This window comes from Haemaphysalis longicornis, unplaced genomic scaffold, assembly GCF_048455015.1.
Source record: "Haemaphysalis longicornis isolate Haplotype H1 unplaced genomic scaffold, Haemaphysalis longicornis Haplotype H1 scaffold_9, whole genome shotgun sequence".
NCBI lineage: Eukaryota > Metazoa > Arthropoda > Arachnida > Ixodida > Ixodidae > Haemaphysalis > Haemaphysalis longicornis.
In genome coordinates, this window is record NW_027526460.1 from 138,660,135 (window position 1) to 138,678,943 (window position 18,809).

At 46.6% G+C, this 18,809-nt stretch overlaps 2 protein-coding genes across 2 annotated transcripts in view; one reads left to right on the top strand and one right to left on the bottom strand.

Annotated features, from left to right (window-relative positions):
- The window catches only part of LOC144153047 (F-box DNA helicase 1-like), a 94,061-nt gene extending 81,164 nt beyond the window's left edge, over positions 1–12,897 (bottom strand). The window contains exons 1-4 of the mRNA XM_077684682.1: positions 11,820–12,897; positions 10,073–10,323; positions 6,925–7,055; positions 2,901–3,027 (exon numbers count right to left, since the gene is read on the bottom strand). Coding sequence (XP_077540808.1) covers positions 2,901–3,027; positions 6,925–7,055; positions 10,073–10,323; positions 11,820–12,456 — 1,146 coding nt within the window. The 5' untranslated portion in view covers positions 12,457–12,897. The remainder of the gene's footprint in view (positions 1–2,900; positions 3,028–6,924; positions 7,056–10,072; positions 10,324–11,819) is intronic.
- A 322-nt stretch (positions 12,898–13,219) lies between these two features.
- The window catches only part of LOC144153626 (uncharacterized), a 76,104-nt gene continuing 70,514 nt past the window's right edge, over positions 13,220–18,809 (top strand). The window contains exon 1 of the mRNA XM_077685275.1: positions 13,220–13,440. Coding sequence (XP_077541401.1) covers positions 13,428–13,440 — 13 coding nt within the window. The 5' untranslated portion in view covers positions 13,220–13,427. The remainder of the gene's footprint in view (positions 13,441–18,809) is intronic.

The window sequence follows — 18,809 nt, forward strand, 5'->3', positions numbered from 1 at the left end:
GTTGTCCGGTCGTGGTGGCCACCTCAGAGTTCCTTTCGTTGAAACCGAAACTGACCTGAATTAATGAGGCTGTAAATAATTATTTACATTGTGATCGATCGTCTAATGTGCGATTCTATGACTAGTGGCCTGATAGGCACCCAAAGCAGCAAAAAAACAACGTAGCATACTAAATATTTCGTGGAGGGGCCATGCAGACAAAACACAAGTTTGGTTCATTCGAAAGATTGCCTCGTTAGAATCATACTGACACCACTTTTAGCGCACATTTCACTCAAATAAGCCATATAATTAGGAAAAAAGGGAATGTCCATGCGACCCACTAGCTCAGGGGTTCTCAAGCGTATTGGTCCAAGAGTACCCTGGTAAGCTCCATTAAAGGAGCACTGACACCAATTTTCGGCGGTAATATTATTGCACGGTTATATTATTGCACAGTTCGCTTCCTTCACTCAACAGAATACCCTGGCTGAAATATGAGCGGCCTGCGACGCGAAGAACATAGTTCAATTGGATCTCATTTATCACGCCGACGAAGCAGCGCGCGGAGCGGCACTCAGCCAATGGACATCAGCGTGACATCACCCCGTGAAGCCGAAAGAGGTGACGCGACAGCGCTCGTCAAAAAATCGTGATGTCACTTCACGCACGCGGCACCACGAGCGGCGAGTGGGCGCTACACCCTCTCAAGCGGGTGCCGGTGACGTCCGCACAAAGCGTTGAGGTCAGGCAGGGAGTCTGTCATATGCGCCGTTCGGGATGAAAGCGCGGGAATTTGAAACAAACAATTTTCAGGCCGTTCAATGTAAGTAACGATCGCGCGCTGAAGTATCTGAAGTGCTGTTTCATGTTTGCCAGGCTATTAAGCATCGATAAAAGCAATAGAAGTGGAACAAAATTTTTGCGTCAGTGCTCCTTTAAGTGCCACGTGCCCCCCACCCGCCTTCATGCAAGCATTTTTCATTCGGTTCTAGCTACATTCACGGGCAATTCTAAAGCGAGGGTATATAAAAAATTTATTCACTCACATGCAGCTGAACTCATTTTCCTTGCACTAACAAACTGATGCGAGGCTCAGTCACATTCAGGGCCAGCCACATGTCGGCTGCTGGATTCAGCCGATTCCTGGGCTTATTTTCCGGATAGGCTAGAGTCGAGAACGCCTGTCGTCGACATTACGCAAGCGCGTACGCTAGCAGCACCTACCTTGAAACAGGAGAAATGCGCATGGGGGTAATATAAGGCCTCCTAAATTCAAGTGCAATAGCTTAACCGCGCGGCCCATTTTCGGAATCTGGCTGGTTACAAGCTGCTGTCGGGATTTGTGGCGCAGCTCGCGCCTTTTGCTTACGCACTGACATGCGCTTATTGACACTAGGGCGTGAGTAATGGAGGTTGTTCCTTAGATGTATCGCACCTTGAGTTTGCCATCTAGGTGACTTGGCGAGTGCGGAACCTGGGAAAATTTATCAGTGGCTCGCAAAACCTTGGGGAGGAGCCTGGGGAACCACGCACTAGCTCGTTTCCCACAACAGAAACTATGATGTCATATGTGACAGCTCTGCGATTGGCTGAGGCCGGCAAAAGCAAAGCAAACGCAAAATAGCAGAGCTTATAAGCTTGCCGAACGAGCTATTTGTGCTCAAATTTAGGGCACATTCTTTTTATAGCAGTAAGAATGGTGGGACAAACAGTGGATGGTACGATAGAAGTACCGATGTGTACAGCTGCTGGTCTCCTCCTTAAACTCTGTACTCTCGCTTGTAGGACTCGACTCGTACTTTTGTAGGTGTTGCCTTATTTCTCCTCTTACGAGACATGGATCGTGTGGGGCATGTGCTATTCGTCCGTATAGTCTTTGTTCTAGGTAGCGGATAATTATGTATGCTTCTTTAACGGACTGCAAGGCATCATTGTGTTGGCCATCAATCCAGGTTTCGGAAGCAAGGGCATCCAGTTTTTCGCTGACAGCAGCAAGTCGGTCGACGCTGTGCTGGCGCCTCGCAACCGAAACAGTGGTCTCGACATCTCTGGCCTTCTCAAGAGTGGGTGTCAATTCAGCGATAAGCTTTCGATTGAAATCAAGAAGGCTTCTTTGAGCAATCTGCAGCCGGTTAATCTGCCTCGACACCTCGTCCTCGCTTCGCGGTGAGCAATGCGGTTGACGAGTAGATTTCCGCTCCATGGCACACCTCGTCGTGTCGCTGGACATCCCGGGTTTCCGCACCATGTGGAAAACGTCCAGGGAGGTAAGGGAGGAGGCCGTCGTCGATAGAAAGCAGATATATTTAAACTATTTACGTACAACGGCACTGTGAGCAGCCATCTTGATGCCTTGCCTTGCCTAGTCGTCATCATCTTCCTTGCTTACGCGCCTGCTGAGCTTCATGCCAACTTCATCTTCCTCTTCATCAAAAGTTTCAACAGTTGGAAATGCGCGCACCATGCTGTTTTAGCTGCCCAGCACTGCGGCTCTTTGGGGTTGTCTCAGACGACACTGGCCGAATGGCGTAAGCGGTGTCTTACGGGATCATATTTGTTGAGCGAACACCATGTTTTCCGAAACGATTATTTTTTCCTTTAACAATATAACATGCCAGCTACAAATACGGTCAAAAACAAAGCAAAGGCACAAAACGGTCCGCTGCGGTATGGTGGCACCATCTAGATTGACTAACGGTAAACAAGGCTCCCCAGCCCATATGACATCATTGAAGATCATAAAAAACTTCTCACGTGCTTGAGCAAAACAATAAAGTTTTGGATATCAAAGGCTTAAAAAGCAGTCCCATTTTCTTGTTCTTGGACATAAAAATACAGGCAACCCTGGCCATATAAGCTTCCCCAAAAAAGACGTGCCCTCCCTGTGGGTCATCCTCAACCCATGTGCACCTTCTCACCTTGGTGGAGAGAGGGAAGACGTCCGCAAAGGACCCCTGGAGCACCTCCATGAGGGTTTCATGCTTGGGATGGCTGCGAATTGCTTTTGGCAGGCCTCGCATGCTCTGCTTGAAGCCAGCCATGTACCTGCAAGTGGGAACGGGGCACGCCTTGTTTCTCTCGGCGGCGTCCCAGTTCACCCTGGTTCCACAGAATCGTACCCCAAACTTTTCGTGTAAGAAAGTTTTTCGCAGCTATTATGAATTTCATAGTTCGGTGTTAGTGGCACGTTCTGGGATAGGTTTAGTGCATGTAGTTTCACAAAAATCAGTCTTTATAAGCGGAAGCAAAGAGAAAAAAAAAAAAAAACCTTTTGAGCACTCTGGTATTTGCTAACCCGGTAGTGCGGCAATCTTTAACTGCACCCAAAAAGGGGTGGCACTTTGCAGAGCCTCAAAGTTGTTTGTATTCATTCAGAAAATTCTCTACTCACACAAGCCAATAAAAATAAAATACGGGGCCCTAGAAAAAATTCCTCAGGTGTAGGCAAGAGGTAGTCAGAAGAGGTATTCAGAACTAAATGAGCAATGTAGTTCACTGAAGAAGGAATATTGTCATTCAGTCCATATCCACTCAAAGCAACCCCGTGTGATCATCCCAATGAGTGATTAAAAAAAAATGCACAAGAAATGTGGCCCTGTCGTTCCAAGGTAGTAATTTTTTTCAAAATGGCCACTGGATCTCTCGTAGGAAAAAATCTTTTTTCTTTAAATTAAACTTTCAAATAGGCAAACGCCGTCACTGTTTGTGCTATTAAACACGATAGATTACAAAATGAGACTTTCGTGTGGAGTTTGAGCGTAAACAGATAAGCAATTTGCTTGGGAAAACCGTTTTTAACCCTTTGAGGGTCACGGCCGTACATGTACGGCATCGGCAAACACTTTCAAAATGGTCAATAACGTACATGTATGACATTGCTTGTATCTTTAATAAGCGCGCCTTTTTCGCCAACTTCTCTTGCTTGGCATGTGCTGCTACACTTCAGACTTCAGAAATACGTCAAATTTTTTTTTTTCTTGCGCCGATGGCTCTTCTTTTTATTTTTTATGATTTACTTCAGCGGCGCGCCGGCTACCGCTTGCACATCCGCTAACGAGGGGGCGCACTGGGTATCGCCCACCGGGCGCCCGGGCGCCTCTCACTTCTTGCGCCTGCCACAGACCAAGGTCGCCTGCGAAACTGATGAGGCTCTTTTCTCCTCTTTTTTTGTAGTTTATGAGCGGTGCGCTGTCTATCGCACCCGCATCCGGCCACGCGCGCCCGCCCGCACCGGCGCGCGACGGTGGGTGCACAGCGGCTGGTTTCGTTATCGTCCTCCTGGCGCTTCGCGCTTTTTGCGCCTGCGAAACTGATGTCTATCTGATTTTGATTCACTCAAAAGGGGCCGGCTTGTTACTCTCTCGTTTTTATTTAGAATTAATAAACCACATGTATGTAACAACACAAATGATTTTTTTGTCACTTTACGGTCCCCCCCAAAAAATTTTTTATAATTTTTTCTTGATATAGATTTGTACGCAGATTATAAATCAGCAATAAAAAAATATCGACCCTGGGGGGATGGATTTGGCGAAAAAATTCGACCCTCAAAGGGTTAAAGACACTCATTTATTGTTGTAACACCCTGTGTAAGTTCCACTGTTTGAGCCCTGTATTTTCCAGCACACACTTTCTGCAACAAGCCTTTCAAATCAATAACGTAAACTAAGAACTGCTTGTCTCAATTCGAGCAGTTCTTAATTTACGTTAAAGATGCACCAACTCGCCCACCGAGTCCTTTTAAAGGAGCCATGAAGACAAAATACAAGTTGGGTTTATTAGAAAGACTGCTTAGTACCGATAACAATGATACCAATATCATTGCAATCTTCGGACAAATAACGGAGATATGAAAGAAAGCGTGTGAAGCAGTCGCGACCCCCTAGCCAATTTCCAGCGACTTTTCTATGATGTCACGAAACCTTGTTGGTGCGATTGGCGGCCGCTTAACTGACCTGTCGCGACGACACATGACTGGACGTCTGTAATGGGGCCTCTAGTTCCATTTGACCGCATCACCTGAATGCTAATGTGCAGTTAACGCACTGAAAATTATGTTTTTTTGTTGGCCCGTGTGACGTCATTCTTGCTCATAACACGTCACTGTGGCGCAAAATTTGAAAGTTTTTAAATACTTTTTGCTTTTTTTTTCGTTAAAAAAAAACATCTTTTGTGGCTGTAACGGAGCTGAGTGAGATACTGAATCCTAGTTCTTTCAAATTACACGAAGTTGTATTTTCTCTTCATGGCTCCTTTAATCCTTCAAATCAGCTCAAGTGCACCTAAATATGAGGACCGTCACCACCTAGAAAAAATGGCGATGGTTCTTGGGAACGCAGCACACTCAAAGAGGAGACCGATGACACAGAAAGGAGCTTGTTTGCCAGTTTGCCAGTGACGCTGCCCCTAGACGATTTGCAAGCAATGTTTGAGCACTGCCTAATCGTGTGCACCTATACCTAGCAAAATGCTTTTGCACAAAAGGTGACACCGGGCTGTCAACATTTCGTGTTTTTCTCGCAAATGTGAAGCTGAAAGAAAGCCTTATGCCCCGTCACACGGCAAATCTAACGTCATTCAAAGTGAACGGCATTAGCTGTTAATGACATTCAGTTTGGCCGTACGGGTCTACACGGCGAAACAAACGTCATTTGAGAGTGATAGCGATGATGATTATAGCAAGCTCGCAAAAACGCAAAATTATATTTCAAGGGCATCTACAATGTTTTCATACGTACTATCTTTTTAGAAAATAGCAAAGGATTAATGTTTAAAAATAAAAATAAGACAATCAATCACTGGTTTAGGTGACATCAGCAGACATCACAAGCCGAGACAAGTCCGCGAAAAAAATCCGCTTTAGGGCAGCGCACGCATTGGGGCCGAGATTTTATTTTTTTGTTAGCATTTGTTTGTCTTTATTTATTTGAAAAACAACACGAAGGGTACAATATAAGTTTAGTAGCAGCTCTTAGAAACAGCATTCTCTGGTTTATAACTGAACTTTCTTGCTAGTGACCCGCCACTGCTGTCGACGCTACTCATTTGGCTGCTGAATGAGCTCCTCGAACCTCAGTTAGCCGCTAAATGCCATTCGCCTCAAGTGCCATTCGGTATGCTCGTGTTGCGCCGAACTAATGACATTTAGAGCGAATTATACCCCTGTCACATGGCAGATCTAATGACATTTACAGCAAATGTCATTCACTCTAAATGTCATTAGTTCGGCGCTACACGAAAATACCGAATGACATTTGAGGCGAATGACATTTAGCGGCTAACTGAGGTCCCGGACCTCAGTTAGTGGCCTAATGAGTAGCCTCTACAGCAGTAGCGCGTCCCTAGGCAGGAAAATTCAGTAACAAAACAAAGAATACTGTTTCTAAAAACTGTCAGTAAACTTATATTTTCTTTTTTTATTGCTGTTCTAATAAAGAAAGTACAAAATAAAGCAAGTAATAAAGTTATAAATAAATAAAGTTCTAATAAAGCAAGTACAAAAAAAAAAAAAAAATCTCGTCCCCAGTGTGCGCGCTGCCCTAATCCGGATTTTTTGCAGACTTGTCTCAGCTTGTGATGTCTACTGATGTCACCTAAATCGGTGGTTTTCTTGTTTTTATTTTGAAAAACATTCCTTCGTTACGTTCTTTTTTTTTAGATATTACGTGTGAAAACATTCTAGATGCACTTGAGATGTAATTTTGCGGTTTTGCGAGCTCGCTAATCGTCACCGCTATCACAACCAAATGACATTTGTTCCGCCATGTAGACCCACACGGCCGAGCCAAATGTCATTTACAGCTAATGTCATTCAGTTTGAATGACATTAAATTTGCCGTGTGACAGGGGTATTTATTACTCTCACTGCTCTCTCTGGAATGCAATTTGAAAGCGGTCCTCCACTGTGGCGGGCAAATCCAGCCAGTCCAGGCCAAGGCTTACCGAACCAGGCCCGGCAGGCAGGTTTCGGCGGAACGCATGCCCTGTGAATTGCAGAGGGCCACGACCTCTGCAGAAGTCACCTTGCAGCGGGAAGTCTTGTACCGGTAGTAGCGCTTGCGCTGAGGCAGGAACTGCACAGAGAGTGACCGCCGAGGCACTCTGGGCGAGTTCAAAAGGGTGGGCCACAAAGCAAGACCAATGATTGATTGTAGGGTTTAACGCGCCGACGCAACGCAGGCGATGAGGCGCGCCGTAGTGGAGGGCTCCGGATTAATTTTGACCACCTGGGGATCTTTAACGTGCGCCGAAATCTCGTACACACGGGCGTTTTTGCTTTTCGCCTCCATCAGAAAAGCGGCCGCCGCGGCCGGGAATCGAACCCGCGACCTCGTGCTCAGCAGCGCAACGCCTTAGCCACTGAGCCACCGCGGCGGGTAAGCAAGACCAATGCTGGCCCCCTCCGAGAGAAGCCAAACAGAAAGATGGATCGTACTGAATTGCGCTAAGTATACAGACGAATAGGACACTAACAGGACTGGGACGAGGCACGATTCCTGCTAGTGTCCTATTCGTCGGTATACCTAGCGCAATTCAGTTTGAAGCGTCACATACTAGCCTCATTCTACGTCCTTGAGAAAGATGGACCGCTTAAAGCAGCACTGACACCAATTTTCGGCGCTATTATTATTGCACAGTTCGCTTCCTTCACTCAACAGAATACCCTGGGTGAAATACGAGCGCCCTGCGACGCGAAGAACATAGTTCAATTGGATCGCATTTATCGCACCGACGGAGCAGCGCGCGGAGCGGCACTCAGCAAATGGACATCAGCGTGTCATCATCCAGGGAGAGCCACAAGAAGTGACGCAGCAGCGCTCGTCAAAAGCTTGTGGCGTCACTTCATGCGCGCGGCCCCACGAGCGGCGAGCGGGCGCAACACTCTCTCAAGCGGGCACCGGTGACGTCCGCTCAAAGCGGTGAGGTCAGGCAGGGAGTCTGTCATATGCGCCGTTCGGGATGAAAGCGCAGGAATTTGAAACAAATGATTTTCAGGCCGTTCAATGTAATTAACGATCGCACGCTGAAGTATTTGAAGTGCTGTTTCATGTTCGCCAGACTATTAAGCATCGATAAGAGCAATAAAAGTGTAACATAAAATTTTCGTGTCAGTGCTCCTGTAATGGGTAATAATGAATGGGACAAACAGGAGGAACAACAGCACGAGTGCTTTCCCATTGCCGCATTGCTCTCGTTTTATGTCCTGTTCATTTGTGTGCACAGTGCTGTTTGCCACAAGGAGAGAAGTAGTAAGTGAATAAGCGCCGCAACTTGAAGCTGAAGGGGGACCCACCTGACCATCTTCCTCTGGGACTCACTAATCGATTACCCACGGGGTTAAAAAGCATCGTGCACCAATACAAAAAGCTCTACAGATACATATCAGTGTTCACAACGGCCTAGCTTGCTTCTTTTAGAAACACAGCACACCTTTACTGAAATAAAAAATCAACAAGAAATTCATTTTAGTTCATCTAGTTTTCACTAGATGCCACTAGCGGTCTACCATGCGAGATATTTATTTTTTTTTATTTCAGTACAGAAGTTACGTAATTCTAAAATAAGCGAACTAGGCCGTAGTGCACGTTTCTATGTGTTTGTGAAACTTTTTGTATTGGTGCACTATGGTTTTTAGGCCCGCAGGTCACGGAGCTGTACGTCCGATAGGAACGTTAACAGGTAAGCCCCCTTTAATTAAGAATTTGCTCTGTGAACATGTAGAGACCTCCGTAAGCGCCAGAACCCCAGATGCAGTGGGAAAATTCTCAATGGGATAAAATATTTTAGAGGGCTGCCAGAACTGATTAAAAAATGCTGTCAACTATGTGGCGTAGAAAGAGACGCACGAGACAGTATCACTGCAGGGCGCAACAAAGTTTGAACAAACAAATACAGGTGGTGTCTATCAGGCCACAGTCAGCATTATTGCCCCGACCTTTCATGTTGGACATCCCTAAAACACGCTGCACATGCACTGAGGGCAAATGAACTATTCAATCCACAAGCCAGTCTATCCCTTATGCCTGTGCATATGACATGTGCCACCTCAATCACCAGGACTTTAACACGAATAGTATTTCTAAGGCTACTCACCCTGCAATTCATGCCCAATCGTTATCAGTCCTCGCGAAGGAGGGTGAAGGGAGAAATGTGAGCGTGACAGAAGAAAAGAGTGAAGCGTGACGTGGTGGGATTGGACTGGATTGGCTAGGACTGAATGAATCGTGGGCCTGAAAATTAATATGCAGAAAACCAAAGTAATGCTTAATAACTTCAGAAGAGCACAGTGGTTTGAGATAGGTGGTGAGGCAGTGGAAGTGGTAAGCGAATATATCTACTTAGGCCAAGTTGTGACCCCAGACCTCAAGCATGAGACAGAGATAATTAGAAGGATAAGAATGGGGTGGAGTGCATTCATCAGGCATTCTCAAATAATGAATAGCAGCCCACCATTGTCCCTGAAGAAGAAAGTGTATGACAGCTGCATTTTACCGGTACTCACCTACGGGGCAGAAACTAGCGAGGCTCACTAAGAGGGTTCAACTTAAACTGAGGACGACTCAGCGAGCAATGGAACGGAAGATGATAGGTCACGTGTAACGTTAAGGGACAAGAAGAGAGCGGAGTGGGTCAGGGAACAAACACGTGCTAAGGACATACTAGTAGAAATTAAGAAGAAATGGATGGGGGCACGGCATGTAATGCGAAGGCAAAATAACCTTTGGTAATTAAGGGTAACAGAGTGGATCCCTAGAGAAGGCAAGCGTGGCAGGAGGGCGGCAGAAAGTTAGGTGGGCAGATGAGATGAAGGAGTTTGCGAGGATGAATTGGTCAGACTTAGAACACAGGACCGGAATAAATTGAGATCCATGGGAGAGGCCTTTGTCCTGCAGTGGGCATAGATAGGCTGCTGCTGATGCTGATGATGAATGAATCGAATTTCCCAACCAGTCCAGCATGTAGTGACACTGCAGATTACGTTTCCCCAGTGCAACACAACCGATTTCCCAGCATGCAATCTGGCACTGACTTCCTTTCCCAGTGCCACCTCTGTCGTGGTTCCAGCTGAGACGAGAGGGAAGCCACTCACAAGCGGATTCCGGATGACCTCGTTCCAGCGGACGCAGACCCGAGTGCAGACGAGCAGCAAGTCCTGCAGTCCCACGTGTGCGAGCACAGTCTCCAGTAGCTCCACCGGCAGCCTCCCAAATGGATCCTCCAGCTTCGGCTCTTCTTTCTTCTTGGTCGGTGCTGGCAGCAGGCCAAACACCTCCGTGATCACTACAGAGTCCGAAGAGCTGCTGCTGTCGCTGTCCCCCCAGTCCACTGGTGGCACTGACGCTGGAGCAGGCATCATCGGGGGAACAGGTCACAATGCTCCATTGCTCCGCACTTACGAAGCCAGAAAATAACGCGGAACCAAATGAAGCAACGGCATCTTTTCGCTCCTGCTAGTTTTGTTAGAAGTCTCAACAGTGCCAGTAGCTATGTGACATTACTAAGTAAAAACTTGCTACAAGAAACACTTGGTTAGAAGAGACATTTGAATATAAATGGTTTGGTTGTTTTTCCTATGATTTCAACGTTAGCAACATCACATACAAGATACAAGAGACACGTTTCCCGGGTCCCTTGCGCGCCTCTTGTAATGGGGTTTTACGGTACCAACTAGTACGTCAATCAGCTATCATTTGAATGACGGAAAGTTGTACGCGGTCTTTATGGCTCCTTTAAAACAAAATTTGAAGGCGACAAAAAGCAACCACAAGTATATCTTGACTTCAAGTGACTTCATGAAAACAAAAAACTTAAATTCATGTAAAACTTAACCTCAAAAAGCAGTGCTTTTTGAGGTGTGCTGCTAGGATGCTCAGTCCGAGATCTCTCTGGTAGCTGACAAGCTTCTGTAGTAGCGCTTAAGAAGCAAGGCAAAATTTTTATTGTGGGTTAGTGGAGATGTTATAATTCATTCCACTTGTTGCAGTCAGTTGCACAAGTCACCCCTCGCACAATTTCACGATGCTGCTGCAATACTGGACGCCGAACCACCTCTGCATGAATCTAACCAAATCATCTTGCTTGCATGGTCACTCGTGCTGTTGTGCTTATAAGAGGCTCTAGAGCATCATTTCAGTAAATTTCTGCCTGCTCATCGCAACAAGCTTGTCACAATGAACAGCGATTACTGGAACATATGGCATCCTGATGTTCTTGACAGGAGTAGCTTAGTATGATACAAAAAGCAGGGCAGGGTATAATTAGGAACTTTACATGCATGGTGTTTATGCCCAGTTAAGATAACCCCCTACTCTGAGGTGCAATTATAAGCTTCCACCACCTGGTTCCACTACTTGGCACGCAACAGTCCATGCCGTGGCTGTAGTGCTTAAGTACATTGCACTGCTGGTTTTGAAGGATCAATTGACCAAATTCGTACAGGCCAGCAAGCAGAAAATTTATTCGATTGCCCGCAAGATTTGAAAATTACCACACACTAGGAGAATAACTTTGTGCCTGCTTTACACGGCCTCCACTTTTGTACCATAAAACTTCCTCCTGGTCTTCTTCCTTCCTGCAATGGGGCTGTGTTGAAGCTGAATGCACGAAAAGGCAAGCCAACAGACAATTCGGAAGCCAGAGAATTGGCAAGTGTCGCCTAAGCAGCTGAACAAATAAATGGGATCTTGCAACAGGGCACTGTCAATGTTCAAAGCAGGCCACTTCGACCTCTTCCAAGTGCAGTGCATCTGGCGCAACACAATATTTCTACAGGAGCGAGAACACAGGTTCTAAACCGAGGCTCGTCATCGGCCCATAAATGCACCGAAGAGCGGTACCTGGTAGCTTGCTAGGCAGCCGTGGGACCTCGCCTACGAACTCTTCCTCAGGGGAGTCCGAAGACTCCGGGGACTCCGAGTAGCGTTGCCTTTTCTTCTGAGGAGCAGCCCGGAAGTAGCCAGTGATCTTGTTGTCCTGCGTCTCATGACGCCGGCGACGGTTCGAGGGGGCATTATGGGCGGCATAATTCGAGCGAAGCAGTGAGCTGGTGCTTTGAAACGTCGGCATCGGGCGCGCCGCACTGCCTCCACAATCGGGGGCGGAACGACTTGGCCCTGGGTCCTCCGATCTCCCCTTTGGAACGACGGGGGCCGGTGAGCCGTCACCCGAGGCCTGCAGACGAGCCTGGCCGTCTGGCGTGCCATTCTCGATATTCTGGCTCGAGCAAGCTTCGCGGGCACGATTAGAGCGAAGCAGCGAACTGGCGGTTTGGAATGTCGGCATCGGGTGCGCACTACAATCACCAGCAGAGGCAGAACGACTCGGTCGCGGATACAGGCCGCGATTAGGGTCCTTTGAGCTCTTCTTCACGCGGCCAGGATCGACAAGGGCCGTTGCGCCTTCATCGGAGGCCGAGAGCGCCTGGCAGTCCACGAAGTCCAAACGCAATGAGCGCTTAGCGCCGCCCTCTGACATGCTTCAGACACTTGTTACGTGTTACCACTTATCAGTATCCGTTGCCGAAGACCCAGCCGACACCTTTCGAGCTGTAATGTGTCATGCCTACACAATATACCGTAGATATTTCCTGTTGGTCATGGAAGCCAATGACTGGGTTCAGGTCGAAGCACAGAAGCGCGGTTGCAAGCGATCAACAAAGCGCGCAGAAGGACTTCAGAACTCGCGCTTCGGTCGCCTCGGCCACTGCGTCTGCCGCCAAGTGAACGAGAAGCAGTGAAAACTGCTCTTTAGACGAAAACCAGTGGCCGTGGGAGCACCAGGGAACGCTATCCATCCATGAAAGCAAAAGGCAGTGGAAAACAACTCCGAAATTTCTCCTTAGAACGAAAAAAAGCCACTTCTAGTCACAGTCGATTTCTACTGTTTCTACTGCAGTTAACCAAAAAGATCCCTGATTGGCTGAGAGAACCAATTTTTTTATTTCTCTATGGAACCACTACGGCCAATCAGAAATGGTGTCTCAGGCACCAATTTCCCATATTCCCAAACATGGCGTCCATACTAGTTTTTTAACTTTGGCGGCACGATTTCTTGTTGAATTCTAGCTAAATTAATACGGGCAAAAAACAAGTTTAAATTTTTATTGATTAAATATACAGCATATGTACATATATTTAGGAGCTCGGCATGCAGCAATTTATAAACGGCTAGACATGGATAGTAGCATAGTAGTGGCTAGACAGTTGAAATTTATACCCATCCGAATCCATACCGTGGCTGGCCGGTCGGAGACTCGGAGTGCTCCGAGTGCGGCAAGCGAGAGCGGAAAAGTTGCATGTGGGGTTTGTGTGATTGTGTCAGTTGTGTGGTAGGCAGGTAAGCGGGGGCGTTTGCCTAACTTACGCGAGGCCCGTAACTGCTGTCTACTGTGCTCCTGAAGTTTGAAGTGAACATGTCCTCTTGCTGCCGATCATAGTCATCGCGAAATGGGCAAGGAAGGTAGGTGGTTCATCTCTTCAGTATAGTTCGCGCACTGCGACTCTTCCGCACCCGTTTCCTTGGGGCAGGAGTTCACTGTGGCATACAGAAAACATTCCGTGCACCGCCAAGATCTGTTTCTGGCCGAATGACAGCTTTCTGGCGTCAAGCTGCTGGTCGGGGTGTATGCCCTGCACCGTTGGATCCTTCTGTTTACACGTACTGTGTTTCAAGTTTGTTTGTGGGTGCTATTTTGCTGGACGAGGTGGCGTCGAGAGGTGAAATGAAGTAGTTGTTGCAGCGCCTCCGATAGATGTAAAAGCATCGTGCGCAGTTATCTTCCAGTCAGTGGGGTATTTTGCTGTCAGCCGGCACTCTGCCCCTTCTGAAGACCTGACTTAATGTTGTTCCACCAGAATAGGTCAATGTATGCATTGATAAATAATTTGTTGTACTTGAGTGCACTAATTATGTGAATCTAGTGCCACCTAACTGATTTCCACTCTACCGACCTAAGGTCTTAATGGCCATATTAAACACAAGAAAAATGGTAGAGTTGAGGTGGAAATTTGGACTGGTTGGTATTGAGCATAAGAATACATTACTAATGGAACTGTACTGAGGAAGAAACGAAGAGACTAAGGAGGCTAGCGTCTTCCCGTGTCTCTTTTTTTTTCGCCCATGTTTCAAGAAAAATCAAACAGTAATTTCAATGGAGGACTATGTATTATATAGACTTTTATCCAGCTAATAAAAAAAAAACAAAAGAGAAGTTGCAGGAACTTCGATGTTGGAGTTGTAAGATAGTGCGCAAGCATTCTTTCCTGCCGCCCGTCTCCGCACATACACCTTGACTTGTTTAACTGTGAGCTGATCCTGAACTCAGTGAGCTTGAGAAGTGTAATCATAAGGGAGCGTCTTTTCTGCCAGCAGCCGGGAACAAATGCCTAGCCAAAATTCTGCCGGCACTTGTCTCTCATTGGCTTGTAAAAACTATGTGACATTTTTCTTGAAAATAAGTTTCTTGTTATTCGCACGGCGCATTTCAGGAGTGACAGAAATGAGGGCCGGAAGTAACCTAACATAGTGTAATGTAATGTAACCTAATCGAATTGACCTTACTTAATTGATTGATTGATTGTGGGGTTTAACGCGCCGATGCAACGCAGGCGATGAGGCGCGCCGTAGTGGAGGGCTCCGAATTATTTTGACCACCTGGGGATCTTTAACGTGCGCCGAAATCTCGTACACACGGGCGTTTTTGCTTCTCGCCTCCATCAGAAAAGCGGCCGCCGCGGCCGGGAATCGAACCCGCGACCTTGTGCTCAGCAGCGCAATGCCTTAGCCACTGAGCTACCGCGGCGGGTAATTGACCTTAATGTAACCTAACCTGTCAAAATGTCAGCTAACCCAACCCAATGTAACCGACCCTAATCCGGGCCAACTACACCAAACCTAATCTGTTTTTAACCCAACCCAGTAGAACTCCCATGTGTTGACTTCATGATTATTGTAGAAATAAACCGACTGCCGAAAAATTTGCTAACAAAAGTGCGACGATCAAAAACTTGTCGGATTGTGCCAACAGCAAAAAAAAAGAAAGGAAAACCGCGCCTACTCGAGATTGAAGCCTTTTTCCTTTCGGTTGAAGTCAGGTATTATACCACACCGCCACGCAAGCACCCGGGAAGTCAGCTTTTTGCAGAATATTTCTCCCAAGAATGCTCCAAGGGGCGTGCTTAGCCAGTCACAGGCGACTGCTGGGAGGAATTCCTTAAGGTATTTTTACCAGCTGCCGGTAGAACTGGTGACCTTAATGACAGATCATAGCCATAAGTCACAGAATGGGATGAATGTCATATACAGTTAAACCTGGATATAACGAGTTGGCAAAAATTGGCAATTTTTCGCTTCATGCAGGTTTCAAGTTAAGGCTCGCGTGAATGAAGCAGAGACTAAAAGCAAACTGCTAAACATCAGTGGTGGTGAACTCACCCTTAAAGGATTTACTCCACAGTGAAAAACTGCATAATGTGCGCCTGCTGCTTTCCCACGAACTTAGTCACTACACAGGACTACAAAGAAGCGAGGTCACTCCCCCCCTGTAATTCACAAATGTAACTCAAGCATCATTTACGCCTTTTGACGCTCTTCGGTGCCTCAACCCGTTTGAAGGACCAAACTTAATCCGAAAGCGCACGTTTTTGCGAACTTGGTGCTCTTTGCCGCACTCAAAATTGTTGAGAGGGCGGTGCTAGCTGGGTTACTGTACCGGGCGGCAAAGTTCTTTCTCATCGGTGGAGGCGGCATTTAAAATTGTGAGCTTGTCTCGAAAAGACGAAACTTTTCTTGTTCCGAAAGCCGAACTCATCACCGACGATCCAACACTACAGGTAGCAGTGGAAACCCCGAATGCACTCTTACAAAGAGGCCTAGCACCTGACTGACTCTGCAGTGACGCTGGAAGCACACGGTAGTTTGCACTGAGGGAAAAGTTCGCTGAATTAGCGCATTTCTCCTGCCGATTTTTGAGAAAAAGTGCAAAAAACAATAGATCATCAGCCTAGCGAATTCGTTACTTGAAGGCTAACTGTCACGATGCCTTCTTTTTATAGAGGTCGCAAACACATGGGCTGGCAATAGGGAATTGTAAAACTTTGTTAAATACAGGAATTCATTGCACAGAGGTTCGTTCTATGTGGGTTTACCTGTTTACCCAATATTGTCTCCTGGTATCTATGAGGTGCGCAATGCTGTAGTCGTGACGGCGCAGTCATAACTTCAATGGGCCACCCCTGGGGAGGCTGGTTCTGCAGTTATTTTTATGTCGCATGTAGGATGGCTTACTTCACCTCGCTACAGTGCTGGTTGATGGTATGCTACACTCGGATGCGACCAAGCTTTGCCAGCATGTTTCTGTGGTCATTCTTGCTGTGTGAAGCGTTGTTCCACCACGTCAAGCCTTCCTGACCTTATCTCGTGCATGGTTGGACATTGTGGAGAGTGCATCAACGGCCATGCACCCCGACGGCTCTCCCCTTAAACCTTTTGAGCGGACGAACACCCACCAGGTGGACATGTGGACATGGTTTCTCATAAGAGGGTGCTCAAAGTGCGGGGGTGCACTGGACCGGAAAAAAGGGGGGGTTGTGTGAGCGGTGTGGGGAACGGATTCAACTGTAGTCAGTTTTGGGATCGGATGGCGATGTAGTGGTGTGCAGAGCGGTGGTAATAGAATTGAGGGAGGTTTAGTCAGAACTTTTTTCGGAGTGTGCCTCGATCCTTGGCATGCCATAGCCAGCAGGTCTGCAAAAAAAGAAAAGAGAGAGAGAGAGAGGAACGCAGAGAGACATTATAAAGCTGCTTAGACGTGTGAATATGAAACCATACCTTTTTATTTTATTTTTTTTTAAATTCAGAGTTGTTTTCACGGATGCTATCCGGGGGAGTGGGGGGCAGAGAATAGGCGGAATGCCTGACAAAGCCTCTGCCCCCCTAAGGGCAGTTCAGTGTAGAAGGTAATACAGAAAACATATTCTCAAACATAATGGCCTAGAACGGAACATTGAAACAATTTTATTTATTTATTTGTTTATTTATTTATTTACGATACTTTCAGGGCCAAGAGGCACTACAGAAAGGAGGGGGGGAGGGGGGTACACAACTATGACAACCAACAATTGTAGTACATAGGTGGGAGTACATAGTATTACTACACACTGTAACAAAGGAGGTTTTGTGGGGCAGTCTTGAATTGGGAATGTTCTGAGGTGGCAGCAGTGGAGGCGGGAAGGTGGTTCCAGTCAACACTGCTCCTTGGAAGGAAAGAATCATTCTTAAGGTTAGTCCAACAAGAAGGAACACCAACTTTGTGTACATGGTCTATGCGGGATGAAATATATGCAGGCGGAAGCATCAGCTGTTCTTTCAAGTGAATGATATGGAAAAATATTTTTTGGAAAAGGCAAAGACGACGATATTTGCAACATGCCGACAAGTCAGGCAAGCCAAGAACAGATTTTATTGAGGTGACACTGGCATTACGGCTGTAGTTTGATAAAATGAAACAAGTCGCGTGATTCTGAATGGCTTCAATGGACTGGGTGAGCGTGAGTTTTCTGGGATCCCAGATAGCGCAGGCGTACTCTAATCTAACATAACGTTGAATAGAACTCAAGATACTTTTTAAAAAACGTAAGCGATGCCATGTAATGCACAAAGAGTACATTCCAAGTACGTAGCAAAAGGCAGCGTTATACAGCATTTAAAGTAAAACATTCCTATGCATACATTTAAAATTTACACGTGTCACAAAACGCTCAAATTTGATTAGATACACCAGGCACATTGCAAGCAAATTCATTTTCACAGTTCTATGCCGGGAAATACATAATACCACATGCCTTCTGCATACGCCTTTGAAACTTTGAAAAGGCTGATTAAAATCAATGCAGTGACTACATGGTCATCTTGTCTACTTAATGGAAGGTCTGTCATGATTACATTATCTGCTGTTGCTGCAGTGTCTTCGTCATCAGAGAGACATGTGTCTGGCAACTATTCTTTGCGTCGTAACAATTGCAGCGGTGTTGTTCAGTGGTGTCTTTACAGTGCAGTGAGAGCCTGCCTCCTTGCTCACTGCACGGTGTTTTCCTGAAACCTTCAGAGGTGTAATTCCATGGACAACCATGTTTCACAGCTGCCGCCAAAATAGACGCTTCAATGAACACTGTAATAGATACATCAAAGAAAGCGGAAGCATGTCCAGTGCTACGATTGTGTCCCCTCATTGTCATCGTCACGATCCTTTTTGCATTGTGCTGTTTTCTTCTACAATTTGAAAATTTTTTTTCTAGAATTTGAAATTTCAATTGGATGAGTTCCAGTCAGCATGGAAAGTTCATCTAAAGTTGGTAGTTAAAACAACGGGGGTAGCTCCTATCAGTATAAGAGCGTAGTTGGAGAGAGCAGTAGATGTGCGCTGTATGATACAGAGGAAGCCAAATCACTCTCTTTGTGGCATTTCTTTGCATGTATGGGATGCAGTCTGGCATGTATGTGATGCAGGTGGTTAGTGCTTTTCCAAGCGCAGTGAAAAGGTGCAGACCGTAATTTCACTTTGCTGACAGAACAAGCCAGAACTGAAACAACTTATAGCCTACCGTCAACATCAGTTAGTGCAGTGGTTCTCAGCCATGACTGCCCCGGGGACCCCTTTTGGGCTTGCAAAAGCGATGGGGGACCCCACTATAGAGCATATTCGAAAAAAGAAGGGTGGGGGAAAACGGTTTTGAGGGAGGTCTCGCGGACCCCTGAAATGCTCTTGAGGACCTCCTGGGGTCTGCGGACCCCCATTTGAGAACCACTGAGTTAGTGCATCGCACTAGTAG